The sequence below is a fragment of the Etheostoma spectabile genome, chromosome 12 (assembly GCF_008692095.1).
Source record: "Etheostoma spectabile isolate EspeVRDwgs_2016 chromosome 12, UIUC_Espe_1.0, whole genome shotgun sequence".
Lineage (NCBI taxonomy): Eukaryota > Metazoa > Chordata > Actinopteri > Perciformes > Percidae > Etheostoma > Etheostoma spectabile.
The window spans coordinates 199,703-209,574 of record NC_045744.1 but is presented as its reverse complement, the minus strand read 5'-3'; the positions used below and the strand labels follow the sequence as shown (position 1 = coordinate 209,574).

At 40.3% G+C, this 9,872-nt stretch overlaps 1 protein-coding gene across 5 annotated transcripts in view; it reads right to left on the bottom strand.

The window, feature by feature from the left end:
* Positions 1–1,195: 1,195 nt before the first annotated feature.
* Positions 1,196–9,872, bottom strand: part of esyt2a (extended synaptotagmin-like protein 2a) — an 80,581-nt gene continuing 71,904 nt past the window's right edge. For all 5 annotated transcript variants that reach the window (XM_032531919.1, XM_032531921.1, XM_032531923.1 and 2 more), the window contains 8 exons: positions 9,016–9,102; positions 8,754–8,903; positions 8,015–8,427; positions 5,614–5,712; positions 5,389–5,520; positions 5,163–5,268; positions 4,831–4,880; positions 1,196–3,172 (listed from right to left, as the gene is read on the bottom strand). In XM_032531919.1, coding sequence (XP_032387810.1) covers positions 3,127–3,172; positions 4,831–4,880; positions 5,163–5,268; positions 5,389–5,520; positions 5,614–5,712; positions 8,015–8,427; positions 8,754–8,903; positions 9,016–9,102 — 1,083 coding nt within the window. In that variant the 3' untranslated portion in view covers positions 1,196–3,126. The remainder of the gene's footprint in view (positions 3,173–4,830; positions 4,881–5,162; positions 5,269–5,388; positions 5,521–5,613; positions 5,713–8,014; positions 8,428–8,753; positions 8,904–9,015; positions 9,103–9,872) is intronic.

The following is a 9,872-nucleotide window of genomic DNA, read 5'->3' as shown; positions in this document are numbered from 1 at the left end:
CTGCGCAGCCTCCAACTGAGCTTGAAGACGTAGATGTGACGTGAGCAACCTTTTGGGATGTATTATATTTTAGAGTGACTTAACAGAGCTCTCCACTCTGGTTCAGGATATACTATACTATATACTGTAGGAAATAATCCTGGTTGAGAGTTGAAATCAGGGCCACTGTCAGACAAAAAAGACTCCTGAGATAGATAGTCTTTATTGTCCACTGAGAAACTGTGATTTCACAGTCTGTACAGGCCAGGGCCTTACAAATATACATACATACATACAGCAAACAGACACCTATACCCCAAACACCCTGTAATGTACAGTTCCCTCCGGGTTCCACTGGCACACCTTGTGGGCAGCATATACAGTACAACTTATAAGTAACAAGAAGATGATCCAATGATGCCACCAATCACTGTTGGGGAGCTTCATTTAGGGATGATATGGCAGAAGGCACAGAACGTTTACTGTAGTGGACCATCCCCCTGTGTACATTTTAGTTTATTTATAATAAACTACCAAAAGGTAAATAACAAAAGGCCCCACAGCCCATATTCCCAGGAAATCCCTTTTAAAGAACATTATTTTGGTGAATTTATTTTAAACCAAATAACAGCACAGCAAAGCTGGGGCCATGTGAATATTCTGCTGCAGGAATACTATACAAAACACTCAGAGTGGGGTTTGAGGACATATGGTCCTTATAAGGATAGACATACCCACATGGTCTCACACATTTTAAATACCCACATGCAATCATTTTCCACTGGCACAATTCTTATTTATGACCAACAGCAAAAAATGACAAGTACTCTGTCTGAGTGTGTGTGTGTTGTCTCTTGACACCAATATCCAGAAGTAATGATTCATCAAAATAATCTAACAGGTTCAATCATTAATCCCTACAGTAATAAAGATGACACACAGATTAATAAAAACGATATAACCAGGTCACCCTACACTAAACTAATTTTAATGAAGAATTGGATGTGTCAAAATGTCCTTGAGTTAAACAAAAAACTACATAATTTGGAGCCAAAAGAAGACCAATTAACATAAATGATAAATCCCGAAAACAAGTTATGGTAGACTCAGACATTATGACAACTACAGAATTAGCCTACTATCACCTTATATAGATATATCAAGAATTAAATTCCACCAGCTAATGACCTATGATAAAAATGAAATGGTCAGACGCCACAGTGCTGCACAGCTTCATGCTGCTATAGCCAGAGCTCTTTATTTGTTTGATAAAAGGCATTTAGGAGACATTCAGAAACATAGGAAACTGTTGGAGCATTTTCTTGGTTCTTTTTATACATGGTCATGTGAATCTCAAGGCACAAGATAAATTAACATGGCAGAGACAAGAAGCCGGCATCCAGAGAAGCTCTCCAATCCACAGTGGGATTCTTACTCAATAAAACACAAGACAAAGAGAGAGACAGCTGCAAAACCCAAATAAAAAACATTAAAAGTTAACAAAAAATTAACAGTTTACATACATATGTGTATAATACTTTCTTGAGGCTCACAGAGATCTGTATTTGTGTTTTGAAGGTCAAAGGTCACACTAGCATTCTCTGTATCGCTGCTCTTTGGCTTCGAAGGGCCACATAGACAACATATGTATTTATTTAATGTGCTTGATATGAAGGAGTCTGTTTTCTATGTAGTGGTTACTGATATCATCCCTTTAAACAAGCCCTTCAAAGCAAAGTGGTGCTTAATGTGCGTGAAACAAGTGTGTATGTAACCATAACAACTAAAAGGGAAATGTCCTTTTCAACAGCAGTCTGTGTCTGCTTCAGACTACTCATAGTTTCAACGTGTTACATAAAAAGTTAAGACTAATGATGATTCATACTCAGAATGAATGGAGCAGAAATGAACACAAACAAGCCCATTTACACAGCCCATTTACACCTAATGTCTAATTTTTGGAGTCAACTTTTCAAGCCAAGATTTGACATATGAACAGGTGTTAATATGGGTCGCTACGCAGCAGGTTGGGCTTGGGCATTAACCTCGAGTAGTCAAGATTAGGATAGCCTCGAGCAAGCATGGACACCTGGCCAATCATAGTGCGCAAATGCTGTAGAAGGGCGGGTCTTGCAGTTGGTGCTATAATACCGCTTGAATAACCTAAAGGAATAGTTCAACATAAATAAAGTGAGCTGCAATTGATTATCTTAGCTCAACATAGCAATGTTAAAGTCAAATCCACCTCTCAAGCTCACCAAGGAACACTTTAAACCACAACTCCTTGAAAAAAGGTTATTTATATTATTTTAAGACTTGACACTTTAATGTTTCAATGTTTAATCATGTTGAATCAAGAGGAATTTAGGCAACGTTTAAATTACACCTAAAGTAAAAATAATCCCCAACAGATAAAAACATACAGATGTGCAAATATATTCAGTTTAAAAAAACTAAACAGGTTACACTTAACAACGGCCTTGTTTCAGCATAAAAAGTGTATTAACAGACAGAAAAGAACTGAAAAAATTGGTACCTGGATCGGATTTAAAACCATATTAATAGTTCTTTTCACTTTGTTATTACACACATTATTACGGTGGAATAAAGCAAAGTAAAGCTGCAGTAGCAAAACCAACGGGGGTGAAATGTTAAATACACCGCGTCTCTGTCTGTTCTGCTTCAGAGTCATTGTCCAGAATGTTTTTCATAAAAAAAAATGAATTAATAAAATAAAATAAAATGGAAAATAAGAGACCACAGCTCTCTGTTATCTGGAGAAGGTGCCCTCGGTTTTATATTTACAATCTTGTACATCGTTGTGCTTCAGGCAGGAAACTGATACGACGACAAAAAAATGATTGTCTTCATCTAAAGCTGCTATACTTTCTCCTATTAATATGAAATATAGACTTAAACAGTATTTTACATTTCCTAAACTCCCTTTAGTCTATCAGCCTTTAACTTCTTAAAGGGTAGGTTTGCCTTGCGACTGATGTGATTAAATGAGTGTCAAAAGCTGCTGTTCTATTTCTTTTTGTACACATAGAATAATGGAAACATAAAAGCCATACTGTAAACTTAAATGTGGTAATGTGATGGTAGTAATAATAATAATAATGATGATGATGATTATGATGTTGCCGTCTATAGTTGCTGAGGCTTCATCAGGCCATCTTCACTCAGCTCATACCTGCAGGAGGAGAAAGAGGCTTTCATTTAAAAAAAACTCCAGCTTGGTCCTTCTCCTTTAACTGGCTCTGATCAGTCATTGCATTCAAACTCCCACAGCAGGGATCTAATCAAATCACAGCATTCATAACGAGTGAGTTTGAGCGAGCAAATAGCAGAAAACGTAATACACATTTTTTTCTGCCACATGGCATCATTTTGTGTAGGGGGAACAATTCTGCGACACAGGTTCGTGGAGCTGAGTCTCGCCACTTTGCTTTTATTTTCCATATCGTTACAGACCCAAATTATTCAGGCTTAAAAGTTCACTCTTGGCCTTGAAAATAGCACTTTATGGACATGATTATGTGTTCATATATTCATGTAATATGACATGATACAGAGACATAAAAAATATATTTAGGTCACATGAATTAATGAGTTGCAATAACAACATTTTGTCAAACACAACATCTATCACAACAAGTTTTCATATTGATATCTATAAGTGCCTCCCAGCCACCTCCCGCACACCTTTTATTTTTTTCATGTTACACTGTTACCATGGTTACGTTAGCAGCCCCTGCGAGTGTGAGCAAGGAGAAAGACACGGGAGAAACAATGTCAGCTACAAGAGACTAAACAGACCTTACTCCTGAGCTTGTGGAGAGCGCCTTTCATCCTAGCTATTTCCTCACGTATTTCAGCACCATGGACAGCGGCTACGCCCACATTCACCACATGCACACACAGCAAGGCACACACGGCTTAGAAAAACCTATAGAGGTTGTTTTTTTTTAGAGTTACATATTGAACATCTTTTAAAGAAAGTGAAGTTGAAATTAAGGTTTTTCTTTCGTAATAAATTCTGGTAGTTATTTAATGCCAGGAAAGGGCTTTTTGCTGCCACATTCTTACCGTTGTGTACATGAATGCAGAGCTGAATGCTGTCCGTCACAGAGCACTGAGACTCTCACTGGTTCCTGTTTTTGGTACTTTAGTGTTTTAAGTCTACTTGGCACTTACGTTTAAAATATTGTACGTACTATTTGGTAAATCGTGTTAATATTATTGTTTGTCTGTCTGAAACTGATGTTGTACCTGCATAAATAAAAAAATAATAATTGAAAAGAAATATATAATAAAATATATGTTAGGGCCATTGTAGGAAGAAAATTGAAAAACACAGCCAGATAAAGTAATAGTCCAACATATTACATTATCTAATATATAATATATAATATTTTCTCTAAATTAGCTAATGTAATCCCAGAAAATAAATAAGTTATATATAACTATATAGAAGTTTTTTCAAATAAAATAAATAACTTTAATCTCGAACTATGACCCCCTTTTCCTGGCTTTTTTATTTTTTTTATTTTCCTACAATGGCCATAATGCTACGTTTATGTTCTTGACTGTTGCAATACTTTGCTTTAATTTTTACGTGATCATATTGTTTTATTTTATTTGTTTGCACTAAAGACCAAGGCAAATTCTTTTAATGTAAAAACTTACATAATCAGAATGGGATTTATGTAAGAAACAATTCAGAGTAATCTTGGCGAATGGCGCTCACTTGGTAACGATTCTGATCCTGATACATTAACGTGAGCTCTGTGAGAGCCGTTTCTCTTGATTGTTGTGTTATAAATGAAAAGGGTGAAATCAAAGACTAACCATTGTGTCCAACCCTTAGCGATGTCCTCATGGCTCAAATCCACCAGAACCTGATGAAACAAGGAGGAGAAATAAAGACTCAATTTAAATGACTGCATTGATTTAAAATATTAAAAGACCATATTCTCTCATGCTCTTTTTGCAAATGAAACACTATTTTAGGTTTTAATCAAACTGACAGATCATCAAAACTCTGAAGTCCATAAGAATTCATCAGGAAAACAATAATAATATGTTAAAATATATTTTAACATATTAAAACATATTTACTTTAAGACAGCTCCTCAGGGTTTAATTAATGTCTAGAATGTGCCAGCCCTGCAAGTTTGTACCTTTCCCAGAAGGCCTTTGTGTTTAGAGAGCAGGCCTCCACCATTCTTCACTGCGACATCCAGAGTCCGTCTGTGGATCTCCACAAGGGAGACACTGAAATCAAACCTGAGCAGGCAGAGACAGGAAGAGCACACAGCACATTTACTACTCAGCCACTAAATAAAACTAAACTAAAACTAACAAAACGGTTCAACAATACAGTTTTCTAAAAGCATTGGGACTCACGTCTGATCGTATACTGGGTTGAGGGTTTTCTTGACCGTGTGAGTTTTCCTTCTGCCTGACCGCCGTTTGTCAGGAAGCAGGTAGAGGCGGACGTAAGGATCTGAGCCGTGATCAGTGAACGCTATTAGGTTTCTGTGGCGGGAAAACAAATGAATATTACTTAAAACATTCAGCCAATACAGAGAGCAGTTTTGGAAGAAATTCCTCGCTCTTATTGGTTCGTACCTGCAGCCGTGAACGACCACGATGAGTTTGTTCCTCTGAGAGCTGTGTCGGACTGTCAGCTGGATCTCACCCAGCTGGGAAGGACTCAGGCCTGAACCACTAGAGAGAGAGGGAGAGAGAGAGGTGTTTAACACATCAAAAACAACACCTCATGTTCATGTATCATGAGTGTTTTTAGAAAGTGTGTGAAAGTTAGAACTACAGATCAGTCAGGTATGTTTTCAGATCCGTAGAAATGTCCTCACTAGGTCACATATTGGAGTTTTTTTAAAACTCAATCCCACATGTACAGCCCTGCTGCCACAAATACTTATTAGAGCACCACACTATTTTCTCCTTTGTTTGATACAAATTACAGTGAAAAGCTGTTTCAAAAGAATCACTGAGCCTTATTTTTCAAATAATATTATATGTGATCCAATTATAAAAAAAAAAAAATCTGTTTTCCTTTTACATATTAAGTAGGAACCAATGAATTTGGAGCAGTGTCATGGATAGGGCAGCAAAGTCAGGTTTTGTCTTTTCATGGGATATATTAGAAAAGCGGACGCCTTACTGTATCACTTTCTTTTTTCGTATGGTATATATTCACAACAGACAAAATCAACAGGTGTTGGCGCTGTGGACAAGCCCACAGAGCAGCAGAGTTGGATCTAAAGATGACCTGAAAGAGCTGCAATAAGAGACACTTGCTGGTCCTCCTAGAGCTGAACAGGATGGCTCCAGATAAGGCAGAAAAGGGTCAAGACAGAGCTACATGATGGACGGAACGTGCTGTTGAAGGTCAGTAAAGTATTACTATGCAATGGAGATTGAACCTTGGAGTCACATTCTGTCCTGGACGATGGCTCAGAGAGGACAGTTTGGTTACATGTGGCTGACCATGGAGTTGGATTTGAAGGCCAACCTGAGGACTAGCCCCTCAGAACCGTACACCAGGATCTCCAGGTCCTGCATGCAGCGGGAGTGTCTTTTATGCTGTCGCCTGCATCTCAGCCATGCAGAATGTACCACATCAAGAGAGCTTTCATTGCCCAACATATGGACTGGCTAAACACACATCCAGTCAGTATCCTGCAGAAGATGTTCCACCACCTCCAAGGCCTCTTCTACAGAACAGTTAAAGAGCTCAGCAAGTTCTCCTTATCGGTTTGGACTACCTCCATCTTATTACCCCAAAAGAATCTGTTCGACTTGGCCCCCCTTGCGGGCCAGCGGCCAAAAAAAAACAGGTTAGGATGGACATTTAGGCAAGCAACTGAGGAGCAGTCATCAGCCACCTTTCCTCAGATGCCAGGCGGAAAGTTCTGAGCTTTGTATAGCGCAGGGCCAGCCAGATGGTCAGGAGTCAGGGCTCGGACTTTATTGGCACTGCCAACCCAGACCTTCCCACAGACCTCTTTAAGCGCCAGCAACAAAATATGACCCCATTGGTCATCAGGTGTCCTTCACCACAAGAGCAAAGATGATGGTGCAACTGCTTTTGGCAAAGCATAGAGAGTGGGGCAATCTACCTGATAACATGCTCCAGGCCTGGAAGGAGCGGGAAAAGAGAAATAGCTGAGCTTTGGCACATCACCATTCCCAGAGTCTACAGCTGCCCCGAGCTGGACACACCAAACAGCCTTAGGGACATTTATGTGTTCTGCAACGCTTTGGAGAAGGCTAACAGCTCTGTAGACTACCTCAGAACTAAGGACTCCAGTGGTTGAGTCAAGGTGGCCTTCCTCACCCCAAGGTCATGTGTGGCTCTGAAGAAACAGCAGACTAGCCCTCGTTTAGCAGTTGATACCAACCAGGGGAAATAAATTGGTTGAGATAGGAGCACAGAGCTGCTGGTACCAGGGTCAGCGCTTTCTTAGCAAAGCAGTACCTTAACAGTAAAGAATTCTCCAGCTCCCACAGCTACCTCCGAGAATTGTGGCCAATTGGAGGGATCTCCCAGATTGCACATGGAGCAGACAACAGAGTCAGGACCCCTACCTTCAACCGTGGCTCTTATCATTCACCTCCCTGTCCTGCCAGACTAGACTCGTGTCTGGATTGTTTAGATTTCTAAGGTAAATCTGGGGCGGCTGTAGGAAAGGTCCCGTTTTCGGACTTCTTATAGTGATGTGTGTAACCCAGAACAACCACATCACACTTAACATGTAACTTCACGTGCAACTTCATGTTCAAACTGTCATTCATCTGGCATCTCAATAAATCTTCCTGGATCTTGAAGTCAGACATCTCTGGTTCAAGTTGTTCCCGGACACCATACAGCGGATCAGTTTTTTTGGTTGTTTTTACAAATATTTTCCATATTTTACAAAGATATAGAAAAATGTGTTCTACACAAGGTTAGATAGATGATAATTAGATGGACAGATAAATACATATATGATTGGTTGATAGATACTTTTGAAGCTGCTGGAGTCTCTGCTGCAGCTCCTGAGCAGCAAAGGGGTTGGAGATGTCCGAGGCGATGCTGGGCGTTGGCTCTTTGCCTCCAACCAGGTACTGTTGGGACCCAGAGATAGCCAGGTTGGAGGTGCTCCTTCCGGTCTCTGCTAGACCCCGACCACCTCCTCTTCCTCCACCCAGCCCCAAGTCTGTGCTTCCCGGAGACCTAAAGGGATCGTCGGTCTCCCTACGCCGGTTGAGCAGGTCCTGGGCCGACACTGATGGGATGGCGGATGTGGAGGAGGAAGGCACAGGATCAGAAGAGATGGTGGGCCGTGGGGTTTGGTTGGAGGAGCTGTTCTTTTGGACCTCTACGGAGGATGGGGTGGAGTCTGAGGATGAGGGAGTGTTCTTATCCAAGCACAACACCTGAAATAAAACATGTACAAAGAAAATGAGTCAAAGGTTGACAGTTTTACAACATGTGAGATCAGATGCCTTATCTAACCCCAATTCTGTTTTTTTCCCAAATCAGGTGAGAAAAACGTAAACTATTTCTGCTTTTTTAGAATATTTCCAGTAAAGGGGCAATATCTAAGGCCACTTTGGGAATCCCAAATTGGGATTTAAAAAAAAGGTTCTTAATGCTTGGAGCGAAAGTGAGCTAAACCACATTAGGCAACCCCTGCAAGCTGATCTAATGGTGCCATGACAAACCAAAAATAGTTTTCATCATCTACAGATTGTCTTCCTACCCGCAGAGCCATTTTCATTTTCAAGGTGCAGCTTGGTCCAGAGTTCTTTAGAGGGAAGCGCTGGGTCAACGTCATGTCTTTTGCCTCCAGCAGACGACTCAAAGGCAGTGATAACGTCCCCAAAGAACACTCGTGCTTTTCATCCTTCACCTAAAACGCACAGGGTACAAAAACATGTGATGCTAATGGAATATTTGTGAGTCACAACTCACATGGTCAAGATTTAACTGCTTATAGACATGAGACTGGAGCACCTCCGTACCTCAACCCCCAATTCTTGGCTTTTGGGGTTGTGGATGAGGAATGTAAATGCTTCCTCCCACACAGGTTCATTGGTTTTATATCTAGTCTGGAAGAGGACACAAAAGAGAGGAGTTAGGGGGGAGGAAAACAACGTATCAAGGGATGATCACAGACTAGGCCAACTGCAAAACTGCCACTATCTGTGTAATTGAAGTTATTTTGAGGATAAAAAGTCCTGTGAAAATACCAAACTGTATGCAGACATAGCCAATTGCAATTAATAAAAATGTGGACGATGTTTGCAGTGAACGGAGGAAGATTGGGTAGTCTTGTAATTTGAAAGGTTGCTGAGCGAAAAATATAATTCATATCGCATACATGTGCAAATTGGCTGAAACTAGACAAGAATTCACACGTTTTGATGCATACATTGGCCATGACAAGTTAGAATTGTTGGTGTGGGAGCAAGTTATAGAGAGAAAACCAAGATGATTTTTTTAATCTCCCCACTCTGTCCTCCTAGCTCTCAACATTCCACCACATACACACATTGGAAAATCTGAGATGGTCTGAAAACGGGACGATACATAAACTGGGATTTGGGAGAAACCGTGCTTGATATCTAAACGCCCATTCAGCCCAATAAACGCCAACTTCTTGTCTTCGGATTAAACTTTTAATCATGTTTCTACATTAAAGTATGGCAACACAGTCCCAAAGAGGTGGCGTTTTGAGCGATGTTGAGCAATTTTCAGAACATTTCCCATTCAAGTCTATGAGAAATATTTCGCAGTTTTTTGCCAATTTCGTGAAAACCGCGTGGGAAATCTCTTAGAAAAGTCATAGCACACCATTCCCGATCATTACACACGTTTT